General features: G+C 36.7%; 1 protein-coding gene across 1 annotated transcript; it reads right to left on the bottom strand.

The window, feature by feature from the left end:
- Positions 1-249: 249 nt before the first annotated feature.
- Positions 250-25,912, bottom strand: LOC137299954 (collagen alpha-1(I) chain-like). The gene is made up of 53 exons (XM_067968981.1): positions 25,697-25,912; positions 23,725-23,919; positions 22,825-22,841; positions 22,693-22,716; positions 22,523-22,567; positions 21,974-22,075; positions 21,787-21,858; positions 21,349-21,393; positions 21,069-21,122; positions 20,704-20,757; positions 20,307-20,360; positions 19,974-20,027; positions 19,628-19,681; positions 19,433-19,477; positions 18,774-18,827; positions 18,578-18,622; positions 18,419-18,472; positions 16,756-16,854; positions 16,562-16,606; positions 16,356-16,454; positions 15,118-15,171; positions 14,849-14,956; positions 14,676-14,729; positions 14,471-14,569; positions 13,513-13,566; positions 13,149-13,247; positions 12,500-12,553; positions 12,210-12,263; positions 11,777-11,830; positions 11,601-11,654; positions 10,875-10,919; positions 10,677-10,775; positions 9,507-9,614; positions 9,294-9,347; positions 8,893-8,946; positions 8,479-8,532; positions 8,119-8,172; positions 7,647-7,754; positions 7,478-7,531; positions 6,855-6,908; positions 6,415-6,576; positions 5,675-5,782; positions 5,234-5,341; positions 4,346-4,399; positions 4,130-4,237; positions 3,684-3,737; positions 3,187-3,294; positions 3,028-3,081; positions 2,656-2,763; positions 2,268-2,547; positions 1,726-1,916; positions 1,208-1,453; positions 250-702 (listed from the first exon to the last, which is right to left on the bottom strand). Exons 1-53 carry the CDS (start codon positions 25,773-25,775, stop codon positions 556-558), a joined length of 4,386 nt encoding a protein of 1,461 aa, XP_067825082.1. The 5' UTR covers positions 25,776-25,912; the 3' UTR covers positions 250-555.

Raw genomic sequence — 25,912 nt, 5'->3', positions numbered from 1 at the left:
CTTTAAGAACCTAAGCATAAATAGCACCTTTCTTTTTATATATTTTTTTTCTTAAAGCTGTGAGCGTGTAACCTATCCCGGCACTTTTTGATTCACTGTGGCTGGCTAATACATTAGGTAACATTTTGTGTGAGGTAGCCCTATAAGTTTTGTATTGGAACATGTGAGGATTTTAACCTTCTGCACTACAAAATAGGAAAGAACAGATTTTGATGCTTTCTCACCACATGTAGAAGGACAATAACAAGCTTTTGACATTTTTTCAAATTTATTTTGCCACCTGAAAATGGTACATACAATCTTTCAGTTTTTCTCTGCAGTGGTATATGGCAAAATGTCACCTGCAGTGATCTCTTAACTCCAGGGGGAGGTTTACACCTGACAAGTACTTTTTTCCTGTTGCCATAGAAACAGAGAACATAAAAAAGTGTCCTTGTAGTTGTCCCACCCGTCTTCAGGCCCGAAGTTTAAGCAAGTGGACCATGGCTGTCGAATGAATTAGAATTCAATGCATAGAAAGTTTAGAGATGACTGCAAGTAAATTTCAAGTCCGTTTTACAAAAAGCAGACTGGGCCAATGTCAACACCAAATTCCTGATCAGGGCCACCAACGTCCATAGGTGCAATGTCAATAATAGGCAGTCGTGATGTTTTTGTTGTTTTGTATTCAATGACTGTCCTGCCCCATTCGCCAGTATGTCTCTGTTGGGTTAAAAGAACAACAAGAATCATTAATAATTCATGGCATTACATGAAGCACCTGTCACCTAGTGTATCTTGATCAACTTATTTTCATCTTTACCACCTGAACAGCCTTTATAGAATCTGCCTGATTTTCATTCCATTGATTTCAATGGAATGAAAATCAGGCCGGTTCTATAAAGTGCATACGTTCCACCCCGCTAGATTGCCGCCCATTTGGCAAAAATGAAAATCTATCTTATGAAGTATCACGACTCATTTTTTAGGTAGCATCTCGCAAAACGTTAATTGCCTTTTATGGCTATAACTTAAGAAGTAGTTTAAAGAATACATATAATTTCATTAAAAATATTAAAATGTGAGAGATGCAATTTGCCCCATAAGTTGAATTAGTTCTCACTAATGTTACAAGCTGAATTGTTAATAAACAAGATCATAATATTCTTTTGTGATACTGTAATCCCGCTCTTTAGATGTTAAAGAGTCTATAGCATTTCAAACTCACCGTGCAGCCATCTTCAGCAACGCTGTATGTGAATCGACTGTTGCCTTCTGCTCTGATTTCAATTTCATTGGAACCTTGGAGCAATATGGCCTTCTTCAGGTTACCAGCTTCTTCGTCCATGTAGGCAATGCTGTTCTTACAGTGGTATGTGACATTCTGGGTTGCCTCAGAGGACATCAAACGCAGGAAGGTAATCTGGATTGCAACGTCGCCAGCAAGGACACCATCTTCACCACCATAGCCAAACTAAAAAAAAGGAAAAATAAAGTTAGATTATTCCTTAAAATTAAACATATTAATTATTAATTTAAGACAACATGTACATGTGGTTTTGAAACATACTTTCAAGCAAGAAGACGCTTTATTAGTCATTACTTAGCATTTGCGAGATGTAAAGTGCCCTTTTCACCAAACAAATCTATTTTAATCTACTATCTCATTATAAGTAAAACAAAAGCAGACACAATGAAGTTTAATGGATAATAATTTGTGTGATTTTTAAAAACAAATTTTCATACCTGGAAGCCGCCATCCATGTTCTCGCCGAACCAGATGTGTTTCTTCTCCTTTGGATTTTTGGTTGTGTACCAGTTCTTTTGTGGGATGGACTGTGGGCTTGAGTAGACGCAGGTCTCACCAGTTTCCATGTTACAGTATACACGGATGGCATCCAGAGTGCAGCCTTGGTTAGGATCAATCCAGTAATCACCTGTGTGAAAAATGATAAATGTGTTTAGTGTTCCACTCATGATTCATCAAGACTAGTTTCAGTTATGTTGTGGTGCTTCGAAACAGCCTGATAAAGTAAGATTTGATTGATCTAAAAGTTAACTCACGATCTATATATTATCCTAATTTTGAACCTTTATTACAGCTGCATTTTTCTTTAATCAAAATTCCAAACCATCTCTCTTTTTATAAAGTATTTTCTATCATTACATTGGATTTTGCTTGTGAATGTTATAGCCCCTACATTCAAATTTACTCTGTGGTTAATTTCAGTATTGGTTCTGTACAATATCGATCAGGTTCGTTTCTTGATTTATGTATTTAAGCTCACCGCTCTTCCATTCTGAATGGCACATCTTCAGGTCACGGCAAGTACGGGCTGGGTTCTTTCGGGTACCCTCGGGGCTGCGGATATTCTCAATCTGCTGGGTCAGGGATTTCAGAGTGGTGTCAATTTGAATGTCACGATCTCCAACAGCACCGGCATCATCTGCTCTGAAGTAACGGAGTGGATCTGGACCTTTGTCTGTTTGGGGTGCAGCAAATTGGAAGTCAAATCCACCATGAGATGGACCAGGTGGGCCAGGAACACCAGGAGGTCCAGGTGGGCCCTGTACAATGATAAGAAATGTAGTTAAGTAAAGGTGCCATGAAGAAAATCAAGTTCATATCCAATTTGAAAGTACAAATGTAATGGCATCAGTAGAGATATTACTTACAGCAGGACCAGAGTCACCATTACGACCACGGGGACCAGGTGGACCGATAGGACCAGGCAATCCACTAACACCATCTTTACCGGGAGAACCAGCTGGGCCAGGGGGACCCTAGAAGGAAGAAAAAACATTAACAAATGGAACCAGTGGCAGTTTCATCGTGTTATTCATATTCTCTCTAATATTAAAGAAAAAACTATAATCGCTTGGTTCAAGTGATTGGAAATCATGCTACATGTTCTAAAATTTCCTGTTTTAGTTTTAAATATTTTCTTCTATTAAAAATAAACGTATTTCAATACTATGTTATGTAAGAGAAGATTAATGTAATTGAAAAGTGGTGTCTCTCTCTTATTCAATGAAGAATATACTTACACGTGGACCACCAGCACCAGAAGGACCAGAAGGACCTTGTTCACCAGGAGGACCCTGTTCGGTTAAATAAAATGTTTAAATATGGAAACAATATCACAGGACAAGAATAATTTGAAGAAAAGGAAATAAAAAGTTCTGTCATAAAAATGCATAACTTACAGGAGGACCAGGCTGACCTTGAATACCAGAGAAACCTCTGTGACCTTTAATGCCTCTTTGGCCAGATTCTCCAGTTTCACCTCTGTCACCACGGGGACCAACTGCACCCTAAGTGAAAAGAAGTTTGTTTTAATTACTGATATTTTGTATTTCACTATTCACAATTTTGGAAAGCTACAAAATCCCTGCTTTACTTGGGCTAATATTTCCTATGCTCTTTTCACAAGTTAAGCTTAAGCCATTTCTTATGCTAGCACTTGTACATTTTGGTTTAGCTACTTTATTTTTGTGTTTCCATTGATCAATTATTAAGAAGACAGAGAAGAAATTATTAGTTCAACCATTGCTTGCTTCTTAAATTATACACTATCCAATTCATGTAAATACACCTGTAAAATTGTTTGCTGAGAATTTCCATCAGTAACTCTGAAAGTAAAGTTTGAGTCTACTAAGCAAAGATGAACTCTTTATAATTTTAAAAAACAAAAGTTACTTACCACAACACCACGAGGACCCATTGGGCCAGCAGGACCAGCTGGGCCAGCAGGACCCTGAAGAACAGAAAAAAATGCAAATGTAAACATAATTTTCAAATTAATACATTATTTTAAAATCAGTGCATTTTGAAGATGGATTTGAACTGTAATTTCAGTTATATTTAATGCCATAAATGGTACACTTTTGATTAACAATATTAAATTATAAATTAACACTGGAACTTGTACAAACAGCTATGTGTACTTTGCAGTTACTCATTTTACCTACCAGATTTTTACCTGACATTACTGATATTTAACTGCGTCACATTTTAATCTGTATTGGATAAATATTTAATGTATGTCGTAAGGATCTGCAGTGCTTTGTATTTAAAGCATTTGTCTTTGGTGGAAATGTTTACAATTTTGAAGTAAAAAATATTAAAAGATTAAAAAAGTATAATTACAGCTTCACCACGGTCGCCATTCTTGCCAGCAGGGCCAACTGGGCCAGGAGCACCAGGGGCACCAGGAGCACCAGGAACACCAGCCATACCATGTTCACCACGATCACCCTAAAAATGAATAAAATATTTGTTATAGTACAGTAACCATCATTTAAAAACAATTCGTTGGACTTACTAATAATATTTGTGAGCTTGAAAAGTAGAAAAACTACTAACCTTAGGACCAGTAGCACCATCACGACCAGGGGCACCTTCAGCTCCAGGAGCACCCTGAAAGAGGTAAAATATAAATCTAAATAATCTGAAGTATTGATATTAAAATGTATTAATTTCATTCCTTTCACCAACACTTTCAGGATGCATCTACTCTACAACTGTAGTGTTAGTGCAAAGAAATTTCACTTCACACCAACGTTGCAGTTATAGTGTCAATGCAGCCTAAATCAAGATCCAGGGCCCAATCGGACAATAGAGTGAAAGTAGGGCGAAATTCCCTGGAGGAGGAGATGTTACTCCACTTCGATTCAGAATCAGTTTGGGTCTTAATATCCGATTGGTGTCTTTGTGAAATTGATGCCGCTTCACATTAATACTAAACTTGCACAGGCAGAAGTTTTGCAGCGATTGACAGCCATTTACACTGTCTCTCTGGGTTTCTGCCGAAGTTACAGTGGGAGATCAGAAGATGGCCCCCCACCACCCCCCGCCCCCATGGAAATTCCAGGTGGAAGTGTAAATAAACCCTCAAAAAATACCCCAACTAAAAATTTTAAGGAGCTGCATTTCTGGAAGTAGCAAAATTATTGATTTCAGATTTGATTTTTTGAAAATGGCTTGATTTGGTATTTATTATTGTGTGTATCAATATAATTCATTTTGTTCAGGTACATAATGCACTCAATCCAATATACAGAGAAAAGTGGGGGAAATCCTATCTTATGTTAATGCATTTTTAATGAAATTCTTCTCTGATATTTTAACAAAGGATAGTGGAGAAAGGAATTTCATGCAAAAGTGCTAATGTGTTCATATGTGTGTGAGGACTGCATTACTAAAACAATTTTAAATCAATATTTCAAGTGTTTTAATTAGTAAAATCCTCACTTCACGACCAGCTTCACCAGGTGGGCCAGCTAGACCAGGAGGACCCATTGGGCCAGGAGGACCACGTTCACCAGGTCCCCCAACTGGACCTTGTTTGCCAGGTTCACCCTAAAAGGATAGACAAAATAATGTTGCTTAGTGAACATAAAGACCAATGTCAAGAGAAGATATAACATAATGTCATAACTATAGCATGTCATCAAGTTGCAAAGAAGAAAATAAATATTAAATGTATTATTATCAAGAGAAAATCTTGATTAAAAAATATAATCATGAGTAAGTATCTATAAACACAGACTAAATGTTCTTATATAGGAAACAATTATGTATTTTCTGTTGATTCCATCATAAAGAAGTTATTTGACAGCTCAGAAGCTTAGATGAGATGTAGCATATTGTATGAGTAACATTACAGAAAAAAGTTATGGCTCTGCAACTTACAGCATGGCCTTGGAGACCCATGGGACCACGTTCGCCTCTTGCTCCCATTATACCAACAAGACCACGTGCACCAGAAATACCTTGAGGTCCAGGGCTACCGGCAGGACCCTATGAAAAGAAGAAATTTTAGTTGGAGAAGGTATATAAGAACTGGAACATACTGGTTTCATTCTTTTTAATAGATTGGTTCCCAAAAACTATTTATATTTGATGTCAGTAACTACTACCTAATCGTTTAAACACCTGAAAAGTGAAAGTACTTCCTCATTTTCCATTAAATAACATGATGAAGATTAATTTGAAAATCTTTATTCTAATGTATCAGGAAAAATGGAGCAAAACAAGTTACTGTAGTTGTTAAGGGATTAAAAGGCATTGGTTTTAAATAGTACATAGGGGATGAAATTCAACTTCGGCAGGGACACAAACAGATGGTGGTGGATTGGTCGCCACTATAAACAGCACTTGATTTTCCTTGCCATTGGCTGCAATGAAAAAGGAAGATTGCTTGGGGTGTACATTAGGTGGCTGATCCATTGCCGTCTGTTTTGTGCCCCCAGAGAAGTTGAATTTCACCCCCATAATCTCTTGCTACTTTGCAGTTTTACATTACTATGCTTCTTTTCAAATGATATTTATGGTGAGAATTTTTCAAGTGGCCACTTAACAGCGGAAACTGGAATTTTGTGCTCGGAAAGCATTAATTTCAGGTCTGGGTGTTTTAGGCCAAACAAACTTACAGCAGGACCATCAGACCCAGGAGCACCTTTCTCGCCAGTTGGACCAGCAGGACCAGCAATACCAGGTTCGCCAGGACGACCAACAGGACCAGTTTCTCCACGAATACCTTTAGCACCTTCTTTTCCGACACCGCCAGATGGACCAGGAGGACCAGCATTTCCCTATAAATGAATAAAACAGTTAAAGTACGTACGTCTCAATTTGTAACCTAAGTAACTATGCTGATAGAAATTAAGAAATTCAGAAAATGTCCTTGCATTATCACTTAATATTGCTAATATTTTATAATGATGTTAATATTTTGTTTAAGATTGTATTAATAGATAATTATCACAATTAAATTTCACTGGATAAATATCCTACTTTATCATGGTTTTGAAGATAATATCAAAAAAGCATCTTAAAAAGTCATTTTAAAATATTTGAGAAATGTACTTACACTAGGGCCGGGTGGACCAACTCTGCCACTAGCACCAGGGAAACCAGTAGCACCCTAAAGCAGGAAAGCAAATTATTACTACAATTAACTCTTTCAATTATATTTTATATATATATATATGTAATATGAAATTTCAATTCATGTAAATGCATCTTTATTTACAAATATTATTGCATCATGTGTAGAATTTCTGCTCATTCGGAAAAATGTTTAGTATAAACTACAGCAAACTAAACAAGTGTATTTATGAACATTTTCAGAATTATTTCACAACGTTTAGTATTCTAATAGCACTGGTGTATTTAAATTCAAATGCTTCACCTTTAAAACTGCATTTACACCAGCACTTTTTCAATTCAGATTCCACCATGTTCCAGCTCTTGAGTTTATACTGCTAAATCTCGCTCACTTGTCCTATTGGTAGAATCATAGACCCATGGAGAAAATGGGTCTCTGTCTCTGTGACCAGGATAAGGGAGCTGAATTTATTAGTGTAAATGCATGGAGCTGGTTCAAGTCAGTCTCCTGGAATCCAAGATGAAATAAGTACCGGTGTCAGATACACAGTGGCATCAAAGAGGATTCAAATAATTAGTTTGAAATAGTTCAAAATATGAACTTACAGGTGGACCTGGAGCACCACGAGAACCTTTAGCACCAGGAGAACCAGTAGCACCCTGTGGAATAGAAAGAAGAGGTGGCCTTGATGGAGACACACATCAAGATTTGGAGGAAAACCCAGTTTTCTTTTTAAATGAAGAGTACTTTTGTGTTTTTTTAATAGTTACTTACAGGTGGGCCAGCAATGCCAACTGGACCAGCAGCACCTGGAGGACCAGCATCACCCTTTGCACCAGTGTCACCAGCTTCACCCTTAGCACCAGGTTGACCATCTGAACCCTATTAAGAATAATAGGAAAAGACAATAAGCATTTGACTACATTATAACCATTTTAATTTTGATACCATTAATGCCTGTGTAAATTCTAACTAATTTTTATTGTCACCATGCTCTTAAGGGCCAAATGTAATATTTAAAAAGTTACGTATCTTAGGTAACAGTTGCTACTCTTAATATGAGATACATTGTAATAACTACATTACTTTTATATAGTCTGACATATGTTTAAACATATTGTGATTATTTTTCAAAATCTACGTCAAAGCCATTCCATGTATTAAGCTCCATTTATTAATACACATCATGTGCAAACCATATTTACCAACAAATCATAGCTTTAACATAAAAGTTTACAATACTCACAGGAGGACCAGCGAAACCAGCAGGGCCAGGAGAACCAGTTTCACCACGGTCACCCTAAACAGCAAAGTAAAAGATTAGATACATGCAATCAATGAATACCATCAATGACGCTTCATCAGTTTTGAGAGGAAGACAGGTTAAAAATAATTTTTAAAAAATTAATTTAAGAACTGAAATGATATAGGGGTAAAGTATGATGGGGCCTTGCAGGCAGCCGGCAGCGATTACAAAATCATGGCTGCTCTGCCTCTGATTTTACAATTCCCACCAGTTGTATGTGAGAGCTATCAGCAGTATGGGGATCTTGAAAAATTTACCTATAAATGTACAATAAATTTATGTAATCTAGATTTTACTCACAGGAGCACCACGGGCACCAGCAGGACCAGAAGGACCAGGTGGACCAGCTTCACCCTATGACCAATGGATATAACAAAAAAATGATTAAAACAATATAGAACATAACATGAAAATATCACATCAATACTGTGTATATTGACATTTGGTTAAGTATCAACTGCTAAAATTGTACTAAATGTTGTAATTTGTTTACAATGGTGGAAAGTTATTCAGTTGTGCTGTATATGTTGCTAATGATTTTGGGAAAGAAACATAAGTTCTCAGTAGATGACCAGTATCATTTTATGTATTGATTCTATATTGTTTTTCCACAAATAATGCTATGTTGAGGATGCATGGCGTATGACATTAAGTTTACAGGTTTTTTAAAAGCATTTTAACCAGGAAATAATAAGCACCATTGAAATACCGTACCTTCTCACCAGGTGCTCCAGATGAACCGGGTGGGCCAATTGCACCAGCTACGCCCTAAAAATGATAGCATTTTAAAATTAATATCACAATTGTCAGTAGCTTTTGATTAGACTGATATTTGTAAGAATATGGCAGAATGTAAATATAATGATTAATTTTGAATATATCAACATGAAAGGATAAATTCATTGAACCCATGCTCCCAGTAGGAAAGTATGCTCAAAGGATATGCAGGATGGAGACAGGGCTATAATATTGTTGTGCCACTTCTCCAGCCTGCAGTCCCTTTGATCACAGCTTCCCGCTAAGAATACAAGATCAGGAAACTCCTCAAATCTTTCAAATTTATATAAACAAGCATAAACAAAGCATTTTTTTCAAAATAATATCTGACAACTTACTCTCATTCCATCTTTGCCAGCAGCACCATCAATTCCCTTTGGACCTGCTTCCCCCTATTAGAGAGAAAGAGAAGGAGATGGAGAAGTTGTTATTTTTAGCCACTTGAGTACAATTAACAGGTAACAACAAAATATCTTTACATTTACAATTTTGTGAACATTTAAGTTGGAGCTAAGTAAAATTGTGAAGATAATTGTGCTGAAAATACTCACTCTTGCACCTTTGATACCAGGAAGACCACCAGAACCACGTTCACCAGGCATACCCTGCAGACCAGGAGGACCTTGACCACCAGGAGCACCAGGTGCACCAGCATCACCCTGAAAGGAGTCAGAGAGAGTTAATGTAACATTATTGGGATATATGTGACAAAAAGAAAGACTTTCTAAATATAACTGTCAATACTTACAAAGTTACAATGAATGTATTTTTGTAACTACTAAAATATCACTAATATGATGTTAGGCAGATTTTCAAGTCGCGTAAGATGCTGGAGGATTTCATTAGCTAATTATATTTGAACAAAAACTTGCTAGCCTCAATGTTCCATTTGTGTTCAAAGAGCAAATGCACTTTTAAAAATTATATATATCTATAATATATTAAAAGTGTTATGGATAGCACACACTTCCTTGCCTTATGGGAAGCTCATGTTATGCTATTTCCATCATACATGAGTGTCATGTCTGGGTATTAAGTTTAAGCCGGTGAGGTTTAAATTTCCCATTTACTTATATTGTACTTGCATCTTCAAGGTAGATGGTGCTACGCACCACATTGCCACCCCCTCCACGTTCCTTTTGTTCCCTTGGTGCGATCACCTCCAATCCTTGCCGCATCCCTCCCCAAGTTGGCATCCCAATCCAACATCCTATGGTCCTGACTGTATTTCTGCCTGACTTGCACCCTGCAACCACCACCCAAAAATGCAGAGCCAATCCCTCCTCCCCCAACCCTCCAGCCATCACCTAAGGCCCACAAAGAATTCTCCACCCATCAGCCTGAAGTCCCAACTTGGTCATTTCTGACTTCACAGATGTTTTTCAATCCGTTTTCTCCCCACAGTTTTGCTCACTGAGACTCGCACCTGAAACCCCCCACATAGTGCTACAGTCTAACCCTACCTCTGCATTTGCTCTTCTGTCATAAGCATCTGGTCTAAGAAAAAAACTTTTACAGGCAAACTAAGTAAGCATTTACATAGTATAAGTAAGCATTTACATGATAAATTAGCTGAAAGAGTTAATTTAGCCCCATGTTTCCAGGATAGCGTTGAATTATCTAAAAATCCTACTCCTTTATTTGCTCCCTTTTAGTAAATTTTAAATAATTTTATTTCTGGTTGAAATTCACTTTTTATATGTTTGTGTGTGAGGATTTACCTTAGGACCATCATTACCAGCAGAGCCGGGAGATCCACGAGCACCTGAAGGGCCCATGGGACCAGGAGAACCACGTTCGCCTACTAGACCTCTTTCACCCTAAAGTAAATGGGATTGAATCATTAGGGGAAGACATGGATGCAAAATTTTCTGATGCAAGTTTTTCTTCGCGATTGAAAAAAAATTTAAGAAACTTACTCTTGAGCCAGGAGAACCAGGAAGACCAATATCACCAGGCAGACCCTATTGTACAAAAATAATGAAATAAATAATAATTAAAATCAAAAATTTCTCACAAAAGTCATAGAACTACATACTTTTATAGAACAGTTTCTCCCTTATACTGCGCCATTTTAAAATCTTTTCTCCTTTGTTGTCAACCAACATAGCCAGTGAATTTTGTTCCATTACAAGACTATATATATATATAAAGTCTCAACAGACTGGGGAAGGTTTATTCTGTGCATCGCAAAATCACAAAAATGCATTCTTAAAAAAAACTTTATGATTTTCCTGCAATTTAACCTACAGAGGAAAACTTTTCCTATTACTAGTTTTCCATAAAAATTGATTTGTTTTCCTCTCAGCGACACTATTTTTACTTGTTACCTAGCAACCAGAGAAGCCATACTAGAAAATCATTAAGTGGGGAGGGGTATAGATACGACCCCCCCCAGAGATTTAGGCTACAAGTGAATGTAGTCACATTAAACTATCAGTATTAGTGCAATTCTGTTTTTATTCAAATGGATACTAAATAAGATAATGCTAACTAAAATCTTGGAGACTTATTATTATCTGTTGTTATTAACGCTAAGTTAACTTTCTAATTAATCAAATATTATTTATTTGGCCGACACTAATATTGAATTCCTATTATACTAGCAATAATATTCCAATACATCTTTCTGTCATGATACATACCTGTTCACCAGCTTTACCAGGTTCACCAGCAGCACCAGGAGGACCTGGGAGACCCTATAGAAGTGAAATTGGGATATTGTGTATTAGTAATTAAATATAGCAATGTATTGATCCAAAACAATGTTTCAAATTATATTACATCATTAAAAATTCTGAAGATGGTTTAGTGTTTATACCTGGAAGCCAGAAGGGCCTGGGGAACCTTGTTCACCTCTCTCACCACTAGGACCCTGTGTGAAAAAGTGAATTATAGATTGAAATCTTGATTTTGATTACAATATATATATTTATTTTTATACAATTTCTTATTAGCTATGGATAAATGTAACTGAGTATCCAGTCTATTATGCATTAAATTTCTAATGTTGTCTACTACAAACAATATAAATAATTTTAATATAAGCATAAGCAGTTACTGTATGATTTGTTTGCCATCTTACACTTTGACACAAATTTATGTAAAGCCAAAGAGAATGGAGGTAATATTTTCTTTGGGGTGTTCTCTTTAGCCAATGAGCCTGAGACCCTCTAACATAATGTTGGGGTTGTCTCATTTTTCAAGCAAAGATTTTTTTTCCTAATTGATTAGATGTGTTGTATTTTACTTACAGCAGGACCAGGAGCACCAGGAGCACCAACTTCACCATCTTTGCCAGCAGCACCCTAAAGGGAAAAAGGTTTAAATCTTTTGATTACACCTGTCTGTGATAATCATCAGTTGCAAATATTACTATATAAAGGTCCAATATAGAACCTTGAAAATTTTTAGTGTTCAATACAAATCCATAATGTCATGAAATACAGCAAGTTTTACAGTTTATGATAATTTAATGAATGATAAAATCTTTAAAACATTAGATATATGCAAAATTGCAGCCAAAACCTTGCAAAATACTTACAATCAAACCAGCGGGACCAGGAATTCCTCTCTCACCAGCCTTGCCAGACTCACCCTATAAAACATAGGATATGATTAAATATGGGCTCATAATATATATGTAAACTGGGAATCTTTTTAAGATAATCTCTTATTGATAAATTGGATCTTCTTAATTCGTAAGCTTGTACTTCCCTTGCATCTACCAAATGCTTCATACTTTACTTTAGACTTTACTTTGATTTTGTGGAATAAATTGGTAAAACCCATGAGCCTAGAAATGACTGTTTGGGACATTAATGCACAGGTACAAGTACGTAATGCTCATATGACATGCCTCTGACCTCCATTTTAAACAGGGGAACTAACCCCTTAAAATCTCCCAGGCCTCAAGCTGCCTAAGTCAGGAGGTCCGCCGCTTGCCTCGGCACCTGCTCGCCTAATTCCCGCCCAGAGTTAAAATCGGGGCTAGTGTGACTATATTAATACAGATACTGGACATGTTACAATACAGTTAGTAGTGGTAAATTTTTTGAGCAAAAAATTTGCTTTTCTCCAAATTTGGCACACTTTGGGCATTTGATACTGCCATATATTTTAAAGGATACCAACTCTCATTAAAAAGGTTGAAATACATGTTATGTAGCCTTTCATTTTGATTTCATACTTACAGCAGCACCCTTAGGACCGGGGAAACCCATCACACCAGGTTGACCTCTTGGACCAGCAGCACCAGCTGGACCAGGACGTCCATCTTGACCAGTTGGACCCTGTTAGGTTAATGTAGAATATCAGATGGTGGCAATTTGTAGGCTAGCCATGAAAGCTGCACAATACCTCGATTTTTTTTGTATAAATATTTGTTACATTTATTTCATACATAAGTATGCAATATAAATTAAAAATACAGGTGCCATATTATTTTTTTAAAGTTTTAATTCTGTTCACTCTTTATAATGACAGATTAGTATATATCAGGTGAACAGTTTTCAATAAGTATTCTAAAAAAATTTTCTTGTGGAAATAAATACTTACAGCAGGACCAGGCTTTCCATCAGCACCAGGACTACCAGGGCTACCAGTCAGACCCTAAAATACAGCATTTTATTAATATTGCACCTTAACACATCTTTCAGAAACATCCCAAAACTTTTCACACAATGAATTGCCATCACTGCTGTTAGGTAGGTGACATCGGCAGCTATTTTGCACACAATTCAGTCCTAGAAACAGCAGTGAGACAAAGGACCAATTTATTTGTTTTTAAGGAGAGAAGAATGTTTACCAGGACAGCTTCCTGCTCTTTAAATAGTGTCATGCAATCTTGAATGTCCACTGAACAGGTAGAACCCACTTTAACATCTAACCTGAAGGATGCTACCTCTACATTTGCAGTAGTCCCGAAGTTCTCTTACAAGGTATTACATAGGAACATGCTTCAATCACAGCAGCACTTGTTGGTTTCCAAAAAAACAGGAAGCAAGTGTTCTGTGACTTTCTGCACTGAACAGTCTCAGGGACCAATAGGTTTTTAAAAATCAAATATTACTAGTTTTGATATGCTACGCTTGTCCAAATAGTCCACAGCGTTTTAAAGATAGGTTGAATTTTGCTCTTTTTTTCTTGTAACATATTCATTAGCTTATGCAATATATATTAAGCTATTCCAAAAAATATATAATGTTGCTGCATGAAAAATATATGTAGAGACAGATTTTTTTCCATTTGCTAATTTTAGCAAGAGCATAGAGGAAGGAACATCACTCTATACTTAGATAAGTTTTTGCTATAATTAGTAAACAAAGGAAAATGTACCCCTTATTTAATATATGGTTATATCATCTTAAAGTAAGTACTGCCTAATCTATACATTTGGTTGGTATGTTTTTCACAGTTTCAATTTTATACCATATGGTAGTCCTCTGCAGCTACAGACAGCATTTTTATGTTGCTTATGCATTAACCCTGTACCCTAGCCTTATCAAATACTCACCCTTGCACCAGGAAGTCCGGCCTCACCAGGTCGGCCAGGTTCACCGGTGGGACCTTTGGGACCAAGAGCCCCAACAAGACCACGTTCACCAGGAACACCCTGTAACAGAAAACAAACATAAAGTTATGAGTTTGAGGGAATTTACAGACTGTACATCTCCTGTAACAATGAACAAAGCAGAACAGCTTTAGTAGAATTTATTTACCTTAGGACCAGCAAGACCATCGGAACCAGGGAAACCTCGGCTTCCAGGGGCTCCCTGCAATGGAATGAAAGATAATGAAGCAAGATTATGCATAACTATAACTGCATTGGAGATTAGGGAAACATCAGATAACAAATTTATTAATTTTAATGAAAATAACTTTCTCAACTTACACGTTCACCAGGACTACCAGGGAGACCCTGAACACCAGGCTCACCACGGCCACCTCTCTTGCCTTCATCACCAGCTGCGCCAGGAGGACCTTGGATACCAGCAACACCCTAGAGAATATCAGAGTTATAATCAGTGGCTGCTCAATGGGGCAATCCATCTGTGTTGCATTCAGTATTATTGTACAATTTGATCACATTTCCTTTTACAATAAAAATCTATTAAATTGTTAAGTGTAAATAACTGCATAAAGCACAAGATGCATACTTACAGGTTCACCTTTCACACCACTTTCACCCTTGGAACCAGGGGCACCAGATTCACCCTAAGGCACAATGAAATTACATTAAACCTCTGAAGTCAATAGTGAAGCAGGTTTCATTCCTAGATAGTCATTAGATTCTTTCTGACACTTCGGCCCTGAAATTCCGCAGAGGCCTTATCAGTGTCCTGTTATATGTCCAGTGGGAGACCAGCAGAACTTCCATGGAAATGGTACAAACGGCTGTTTACATAATTTCCCTGGAGGCTCCACTGGTCTCCTCCTGGAGTTACAGTGGGAGACCAGTAGAACCCCCATAGAATTTCAAGGTCATGTTAGCTGTTAGAATATGCATTTTACAATTTTACCCACTAGCCTGCAGATAAAACAACAGCTACGCATTTTTTTTAGTTAAAATATCTGCAATAATACATCTCTACATGTAAATAATAATGGGTAAAGAGAATATTGTCAATATTCCTTTTTATTAATACTTCAATACAGCATAGCTGTTTAGTTTTTTTACACATGAATTATATATTAACCTTTAGGGCACCAATGATGAGTAACTTGTTTTGGTGGTGACCAATTCTCTGGGCTGCCAAAAAAGAATGTTCATTGGGTACTTGTTTTTAAAAAAAATCAAATGTTTGATCAGTTTCAATGATGGGACCAGTTCAAGTTGGTTTGACGTCCTGGAACTCAACAGGCTGAAAAAACAGCCATCAGAGCCAGTCTTCAGCCTTTCTGTGGCCACATTTCAAAGATGTGTGTTCAGCTTAGGAAGAGAGGTCAAATCCCTGGAGACACAGGGCAAAGGATAAAATAAAAAATAAATAGCCTATGAAATAATATAAAAATTAAAAGTGAAAATGGAAGAGATGAGTGAGTGTACGGAATAGGGAAAAAGAGAATAGAAGCAGAGTACAAACTAAATCACCTAAATTTTTACTTTTATTTAAAGTTACTTTACGTTATAAGTGTACATTTTGGTAGCATGTAATTATATTACAGTTGTAAACCTAACTTTGACATCTGAGTAATATTATTACTGTTGGTATTAGGAGATTTTTTAGTATCAGAGTGTGTGACTTGAAATCTTGAAAAAAATAGTTGGCCCAGGAATACCCCAGAGCCACTAACTAGCACTTGAAAGATTAATCCAATCTCCCTCTCACTACACCGGACAGCCTAATGTTTACCATGATGAAAAAAGGTACTTTTCAGTGGACCCAGTAGTCACTTACATTGTTACCCTTAGGGCCGGTAGGTCCAACAGCACCTTGTGGGCCACTTGGTCCTCGTGGGCCAGGGAAGCCAGAAGCACCAGAAATACCAGGAGCACCCTGGAACACAAAGAGATAAAATGTCAGTCATTGCAATCAGAATTTACTAGAAAAACCTTAGTTCACCAAAATGATTCAAGAGGCAAACTATACAATTATTTACTCACAGTTGCACCTTTGGCACCAGGTTGACCATCACTACCAGGGATGCCCTAATGGTAAAAAAAAAATGAGTAAGTGAGAGCAATGTTTTAGAAAGCTTAGATGCACATAAACATCAAAGACGTATCGACATTATTATGGTGGATAGTCTTTTTGACTGCTAAATAAGTATAGTTAATTTGATTTTCTAAATACTTACAGGGCTACCAGTAGGGCCAGCAGGTCCAGCATTACCAGGTTCACCACGAGCACCAGCAGGACCATCAGCACCACGACCACCAGCAGGACCAGCTTCACCCTAAATCAAAAACAATAAAGGAATTTTAACTGAACAAAATGCTTCTTTGATATTCAGTGTTAGAATGCTACAGCATCACAGGCATGTTTAGGACACTTCCATGCAGAAATATCCAGGTGCTTTCAATAGAACAAGTATTCCATCGCACTACTGAATTCTCTTGAACCTTACTGAATGGAAGCCATGTTAAAACAGCAACTAGCATTTAGTTCTGGCCTTTAAAGTAAGGTACTTCACAGAAGTGAGCAATGTCCAACAACTATAGAGCTATGCAAAATGATGTAACTAGGAACATGTGTGTTAGGATAGGGCAGGAGTGAAGAGAGACCTTTTTCAGTCACAGGTTTGACTCTCTATTGAAGGCCATGTAGTTTGAGCCACATGAACAGAAAAGGTAGGTGGCTTTGCCTTGTGATATATTGGATCTCTTAGCATGTGACCATCACGATAACATCTTGCCACTCATTATTGTCTAATTGTAGTGTTCATAATATTGATGGTTGAATAGATTGGATTAAAATGGACAAATGTATTTACACAAACCAAAAAGTTGGATTATTCATAACTATATTCAGTATAGTATAAAGGATGGAACAGTTATCCTGCAGTATTCTACCTGGTAAACTATGGCCATATATAAATCTAGGAGCTGCCATGCAATTCTGAGGTAAGATGTTCTTTTTACTATAAAGGCTATTAACCAAATGTTTTCAATGTACTTATGAACTTCATTCCAAACTGCAGTGCATTGGTTTATTTCCTCTTGGTTTTCATCCTCATTACATTGTCTCTGTCTTTGATCAGCTTGGTTCTACCTAGAGTGACTTTGATATAACCACACAGTTACTAATCTGTAGGTATTTTTATACTTGTGCAATTACTGCATCACATTATAGGAGAATGACCACTGTGTGTTGCTCCCCCACTTTGAAGCTCTGACCGTGGATCTCTCCATAGGCACATTGAGCTCTGTTTTTATTCAGAGAGCAAATGCCCAGGACTAACTTCCTGTATTTACATTAAAGAAACTAGCTCCTTTATCCCAACAGCAGAATTGTCGACACCTATTTTCATAGATACATAATGCCACTAGTTCCTGACACCTAGACTTCTTTGCACCTCTGAGTGCAGCTGACAGAGGGGGACCCATGCAGTCGACAGCACTCATCATGTAAATACACCTTAAAAACTGCATGGTTTACAATGCAATAGATGGATCCTTTAAATTCAAGCCCAACAAAGCTACAGTACAATGATGAGACATGATACTTGCATTCCTATTCCCTTAGATCATGTAGGATGATTCAACGGTGGCTTTGTTCTCACACTAGCATGAATTTTAAAGCCACCGGGATTAATTTTTGCACCAATACTGTAAGACATGAGTGATTTGCAATACTACGCTGAATTTCCCTCAACCTGACCTTCGTACTATAAACAGAGATTTTTTCTTAATTTCTCTCAATTCCGACTCATGCTTGCTAAGATGATATTATGAATGCCATCAGATATGTCAGGAGATAAACACAATCTTAAATGCTGCATTGTAGCATATATACCATACCTTAGCACCAGGAGCACCGGGGAAACCAGGAGGACCAGCTGGACCAACGGAACCCTGAAATACAATTATTTAGATTATGTTACATGCTGGAAGAAACAAATTCTAGAAAATATCAGTACTTATATAGAGGATGCAATAAGATTGACAAAAGGTACTTACAGGTGGGCCAGAACCACCAGCGGCACCATCATTACCACGAGCACCCTAGAATAGTTAAAGGAAGAACTCATTGTTATACTGCTGCCAAACTAGTCAGACTAGAAAAACATAAGCAAAGAAAATTTAAAATAGCTGTAATATGATGTCAAATCGTAAGGGTATTGCAATTAATTTATAAATATAATGTTATACTTACAGCAGGACCAGGGGGGCCAGAGCGACCTCTCTCGCCAGACGTACCACGTGCACCCTGTTCAAGATAATATATGATGTTATTTCTATTCAATTTAATACATTGCATTGTAAATGTAGAAGCATATAAGTGTTTTATTATTGCTTTGATGTAAAATATATTGCAACATGTTTCTAAAAAGGTAAACCTACATTTTGCTTTGCTGATAAATTTTAGTTAAAAAGTAGGGCCCCGAATTTCCAAAGGATTCTCCCGATCTTCAGCCATAACTTCAGTAGAACATCGGAAACCCTGGCACAATGGCGCGAACGGCCATTTTTAGCCATTTAAACTGTTCCTCTGGGTGTTCCGCTGAAGAATCCCATGGAAATTCCAGGCATAGGTATCAGTATAAAGGGGCGTTTCCTTCTTTATACCCATGTCTACTTTTTCACCAAATTAATGAATGTAGGCCAAACTGATTTCCAATGCAAAATATCAATGTCATACTGTGTGATACAGGCCTAGTGTGTCTTGTTCTTTACAGCTTAGTAATAGACCTCCTCTGTATATAGCTTTCGAACCAAATATATTGTATATTATAAATTTATCTCTCCTATACTGTGATGTCCTAAGAAATTCTATGATGGTTGTGCTTGCAGTACAATTAATAATTTGCTTACCATTGCACCAGGACTACCATTTTCACCAGGTATACCAGTTTCACCCTATTGTAAATGGAAGTAAAATCACAGTTAGTACACTGAATCCTTATTATACAAATAATATTAAATATTGTGGAGGGAAAAAGAGCATTGAAATCTTTTTTTTATAGTACATGCATAGGTAGCATATTTTAAGGTAAATTGAGACATTACCTTAGGGCCAGCTGGACCAGTGTCACCCTTAGCACCATCTAAACCATTGTAACCCTGTAGAGAAAGGGCAAAGTAATGAGAAATAAGGCTCTTTTAAGCCAAACAATATTTTACAACTGAATTTATCTTTATGGATTCATTGTTATATAAAAGCATTTCACATTCTTTATAAAAAATAATACTTCACTACTAGATGAAGTAGGGAGGGAGGAGACTTGTGTGAAGCATAAACACTGTCACAGACCTGTTGGGCTAAATGGCCTGTTTCTGTGCTGTACATTCTATGTCATTCTATGCATTGTATGTTAATGTACCAAATTTGACCAAACTGTAAAGGTGGACTTACTCTGTGTCCTTTGATCCCTGGTAGTCCAGGAGTTCCAGGGAAACCACGAGCACCCTAAAAACGTAACAAAAGTCTAGTAAAATATGGGAAGTATCTGCAAAACTGTTTTCCTTGTATAAAGAAGGTCAATATAATTTAAGGAGCAGCAATTTATGCATTTTTTGATGTATAAATAGTATATTTGAATACTGACTGTTTTCAATACTCTTGCTCTTGTGCTATCATCAGTGGTTTATGTTAACAACCAAACATGTGATAGGGCAAATGTACTAACAGAATATAATATAGGGATGTCACAATATGCTCAATAAATGTTAGTAGAAAATCTGTTACCTGAGGTCCAGAGGGACCACGGTCACCGGGGCGACCAGCTTTGCCATGTTCACCCTGTGGAGGAAAAGAACAAGTTCAGCCATTTTTAACTGCAATGGAGATTGAAGTCAATTATTCTGAATCATCCATAAACATGCACTTAATACATGTGGATGCAGCTTCATTTTCAGCCTTCATCTTTCAATGTTATCTAGTATGCGCAAAGACAGGGTTTAAAATATTATGGTATCAATAATGATCATAAATTACTTCAAAAGTTTTTTGATTTGATTCAATGTTCAAGAATACACCAGAGTAATTATTGCTGAAAGTACTGCTTATTTGTGTCATTTATTTAATATAGAAAGAGAGCAGCCAGTGAGCGCAGTACATTTAAAAACATTTTGGTGCTACTTACATCATCACCATTCTTTCCAGGAGGACCACTAGGACCACGTGGACCCATTGGGCCCTAAAAAATTAAAAATATGTAGTTAACAATATTAAAACGCAGTAACCAAAAGGGAGTTGTGTGTTGTAGTTAGCCAGATTTCAATAATTTACTGAAAGTAATAATTGCTGATAGCTGGTGTCACAAAACTCTCATACCCAGCATACATTTGTTTGGGTACCTTTCTTTGCAAAGCATCAATGGTAAAGATTCAGCTTGAGGTAAATTATTTGAAAAAAGGTAACCATGTTTCTAAACGATTGCAGCTTTAATGTGAATGAATATTAAGTTCTTAAGAAGAACTGCATTGTTCTATTTTATTGATTACTTACAGTTGCACCTGCTTCACCAGGCTCGCCTTGATGTCCCTGGAATCCTTGAGGGCCCTAAAGTTTAAATATATAAAGTATATATTAATATAATAATCATGCACTTTTATTGTACTAAAATCTGTGTTATTTTCTCATCAAAGTTCTAGTCTATACTTATAATACATGCATTGATAGTAACATTTTAAAAGTTTTTGGATAAACATCCATTTCACTAAATATTATAGAATTTTTGGTAATTACATGGTAACCAATATTTTTTAAAACAATTTGGTATACTTACGGGTGTACCAGGTGGGCCGGGAGATCCTCTGGGACCCATTGGACCCTGGAACAAAAACAATACTTATTTAGTAAAGAGACATACAGTGTTATGGACTACAGTCACATATTTTACCTTTTATTGTAAAAAAATCGTGACAATCTGTTCACATTTACCAAATCAAATAAAAAAATCTACTGTAAAACATGCACTTATCCCAAGAGCTAATCCCTTCCCAAGAGCTAATGCATTCCATTATCAACTGATCTGTTACTAAACTATTCATTATTTTATATTTTCTATCTGCTATTTCAAAATTCATTCTACATTCCTTCACTCTCAGGTGACTTATTTTGCTTCAGGAGTGTCAAAATTACATAAAACATTATACGCTTAATAGATGCATTGTTGCATTTACTCTTATATACACTATATGGAATAAATAACAATGGTTCTTACCATAGGCCCAGGCATTGGAATACCACCAGATGTTTTCTCATCATAACCACCAGACATTTGAGGGAGGAAGTTCTGGAAGAGAGCAAAGTTATTTTAGATGCTTGCCACCTGTAAAAGGTATTGAGAATGATTGTAAGTGTTGCACCATTTGTTTACATAGAAAAACATTACTGTAAGGGTCACTTACTCCGCCAAGGCCAGATGTCCCAGGTGGGCCAGGAGGACCAGGAGGGCCGTTAGTACCTGGGGTTCCTGGAATTCCATCTCTTCCTGGTAAACCTGGAAGTCCCTAAAAGTACAAAAGAAAAGATTATGTTCATTGTTAAATGGGAAAATATTGTTTAGTATTATTTCATGTTTGCTGCATTCACTGCTTTAGCAACAGTCTTATCTATTATTATCCCTTTAGTTGTCACTTCCTGTTTGTTGTCATTTCCTGCGTATTGCCAATTTCTAATGCCTCGCCATCATTCTCAATGGATTCCTATTCATTTTAATGCCACCTTAAGAGGCTAAAGTTTCTAGCCATTGACTATGAATGGATAGAATATATTAATTTTCAGTTCCTGTCTATTTTAACATCTGGTGTCCAGGAAAATTTGCCCTTTATCATCATTGTTTCATTAGTTCAGTCAGCTGGATATACTTGTAACTTTATCTAAATGGATGAAATAATCAAAGTCTTCACAACTTGGCAGCAATAATGTCACATTAAAAAAAGTAATAGGCTACTTACCCTATCACCCTTAGAACCACGGTCTCCCTTGGGGCCTGCGGGTCCCTGGAAAAAAATCCAATAATCATTAAAATTGTAAATAATTTCATAAAAGTAAGTTTAAGACATTGCAATATATTGTATTCTTAAATCAGTTTTGTGGATTGTATGTGAAAAATGTCTCTCCTTACCTGAACTCCAGGGCCAGCGGGATACTGAAAAAGGAATAATTGATAAGTCAGCCTATTGAAATTTGTTAAAAGTAATAGTATCTAAAGATGTCATTTTCATATAGTCTATAAATGAAAATGTTATGTACTTACTGTTTCTCCGCCATCTGCTGCAAAAATAAGAACATTTTGATTAATTTTTAAACAAGTTTTCTCAAATAATAGATAAAAGTATAATTATGATTCAGAAACGGCGGACAGTTTGTGTGCTGTACGCAAGTTTTTGGGGGGAGGGAGTGCTAAAACTTCATTGGTTGTAAGACTCGTTCCTGGTTTAGCTTTAATTTGGGGTGTGACATAGTTATTGAATCATTCAGTGATGTCATATTTTACACTCAAATTAAAAATATGAAAATGCCTAAACTGATTTAAACAAAATAAAGTTTGAAAATATTCCTTTCAGACCAAGTGATTCAGAAAGGGACAATAGTCTGGGATATTGTTATGGTCTGTTATCAACAAAGTCATACTTATTTAACTTAAAATAAAAATAGTTTGCCTTTGCCTTTGCAGAGTAAGCGTCAGCACTACATTTCTGAATTATTAAAACATTCAATAACACTTTTAAATGATTTGTCAAAATGTTTCCACGTTACTAACAAAATGTAAATAATCATTGACTACTATAGTATATCCACTGCTATGTTACTATGCCAGTATAATATTACATTCTTATTAATACAAAGTTCATATTCGCAACGTAAATTTTGTCAGTTGTATAAAATAACGTTCAGGATTGTCGACTTCGGAGGAAGCCAGCTTTGATTAATTCCAGTTTGGTTGCTTTATTTTCCACTGTCCTTAAGGTTAATATACACATTGCCAGTTATTCCTAATGTGTTTTACCGTCGATAATTGTGAAGTTGAATTTTGTACTGTAAAGCGTTGATCTTAAACAACTGTGAGATGGTCGGCGCTAAATGCCTTTAGTAGCTTAAAACAATTGACCGAGGCTTCTAACACTTTCGAAACGACCAAAGATGTAATACTTACGTCCTTGCTCGGGGCAGATAGGGCAGCATTCTCCAAAGGGGATTTCAGCATTGGGGCAGTCGCTGGTTTCCTCGCAGATTATGTCGTCACAGAGGACCTGGCCACTGTCGCAGACGCAGATCTGGCAAGGCTCGGGTTTCCAGATATCCTTGTCCCGGTATGTTTCTCCATCCTTCCTGCAGCTCCCTACCTCAGCTGAGAAATAAACAGGAAACTAAGTAATGCTGAACTGAGCGCCCTCTAATGCACAAAAAAATATAAGCGCAGAAATCCGACCCCTTCTTCCGTTATATTTAATAAACATCAATCTATTTATTAAAAGGGTCGGTGTAACCAGTCTTGTACAAAAACAGATAATGAAATGTCCCAAATTCAAAGGAACGAGAAAATTATGCGGATTCGCATTTATTTGTTCATTATGTATCACAAATAATACAAAACAAAACAAAAAATGACCTTACATAATAAAAATATGCTTTAGTTATATTTGTGGAATCATATTTTGGTAAACTGTATCGCTTAATTAAATGTCTGACCTTTCCAGGTTTAAGTTTCAACAAAGTTCTTGGCATTTATGCTGTTGTTTTTTTGGAGGGACGTCCTTTATTTCACTGACGAACGCATTATTTACGCTATTTAACATATTCATCTTGACTAATAAAACGTTCAAGTCAAGATCATCAGACAAGAGATTCAACAGATGGCGCTCTAGCTCCATCCAGATTCTCCTAACGGTGGCAAATTGACACCCCTGCCAGCGTTAAATGGTACAACAAAAGAACCCAACTCAACAAAGTTATTTTAGTCAAGTAAAAGTGATTTGACTTAAAACTCGTCTATGTAAAATTGTTGTATGGTACTGGAATAATGAGACCTTGGTTTTATTAGAAAAAGTCGAGGTTTTAAATTGCTACAATTTTACATGTTGACTAGAGGTGGCACTATTGAACCATGGCACTAAACTGGTTCCCAACTGCGCAGTTTTGAATGTTGTACGCAAACATCTGGAATGCTTCTTATCCGAAGATTGTAATCTTTTCCCTTACACAATTAGTTTCCTGGCTTGAATTGTAAATAAGTAGATTTTAGGCATTGAAACGTTCTTGTTCTTTTTAAATCCCTTATACCAGTAACTGATTTAGCATTTGTTGGTGAACATAGAACTAAATACCGTAAGTCCCTAAAGATCGAATCTGGATTTTCTCCCCTTTGTGTGTTTCGTTTCTTTCCCTTTAATCACCCCTTTAAATACTTTCTAAATCACTTTGTGACCTTGTTTCCTTGCCCTCCAGACATCATTTTCTTCACTTTAAAAAACCCCAACTTGTTCAAACTTCGCCACAAAGGACTTGTTCTGCATGCTATGCTGTGACACACCCACTACGAACGGGCAGCTGTTTCATCCAATTGTCTCGTAGAATGTTCTCCTTTATTTCGAACTAAAATTATTCTAACATTTGCCTTTATTCTGTTCACCTTTCTTAACGTAGACGATACAGCAAACGCCCAACATCTGTACGTTGGCGGCACAAGTTGGAAAGTCTGATAGTTACGAATTGCCTTTGTATTGTACAGATGTTTTTATTTTACACCCTATCCCCTAGGGATGGAAAAATGACTCCATAAAAGGGAATTCGTTGCAGCAAACCATTTCGAATCGTTAACATGTTGGTTTTTTTAAAAAACAATTTTCTTCTCGATAACTAAAAAAGATACGTCTTACCATCTGAAACTAATATCAGAAGAACTTTTAAACTTATTGTTCCCGCTACATTTCTGCAGGTCAACTTCACTTTATAACTTTTTTTTCAATCAGAAACAATTCAAAAACGCCACGCATCTTTCTCCAGTTATTTCAAACTTTCAGTGACTTCGTGATAACCCATTAGCAGGTGAAGATGGGTAGATTTTCAAACATTCTTGATAACTGAATAGCAACGTAACAGAAGAAAAGCGAGAAAGCAACACTTACGATCATCTCCTTGACATCGTCCCACTATTAAAGTTGCTGCTAGCAACAGCAAAGTCCGAGTATCCACAAAGCTGAACATGTCTAAATATTAGACATGTAGACTCTTTGGGGTAAAAGGGAAACTTTCTTTAGCGTCCGGACATACAATTTTCTGGTGTGTGTAATTCCAAACTTCAGCACCGAGCCCCAGCAGAAACTTCCTACTGTTCCGTTTGC

The sequence above is a fragment of the Heptranchias perlo genome, chromosome 30, assembly GCF_035084215.1.
Source record: "Heptranchias perlo isolate sHepPer1 chromosome 30, sHepPer1.hap1, whole genome shotgun sequence".
Taxonomy (NCBI): domain Eukaryota; kingdom Metazoa; phylum Chordata; class Chondrichthyes; order Hexanchiformes; family Hexanchidae; genus Heptranchias; species Heptranchias perlo.
Note: the sequence above shows the minus strand (reverse complement) of the source record. Positions and strands in the feature narration are given on the sequence as shown.

What these genes read in the sequence shown, in the direction of transcription:
- LOC137299954 (XM_067968981.1), bottom strand. Translation starts at nt 25,775, where the DNA reads ATGTTCAGCTTTGTGGATACTCGGACTTTGCTGTTGCTAGCAGCAACT. An exon ending in CTGGAGCACCTGGTGAGAAG is followed by an intron (nt 8,533 to 8,892) that starts GTACGGTATTTC and finishes CATTGGTCATAG; the next exon opens with GGTGAAGCTGGTCCACCTGG. An exon ending in ACATGGATGGCGGCTTCCAG is followed by an intron (nt 1,454 to 1,725) that starts GTATGAAAATTT and finishes CCTTTTTTTTAG; the next exon opens with TTTGGCTATGGTGGTGAAGA.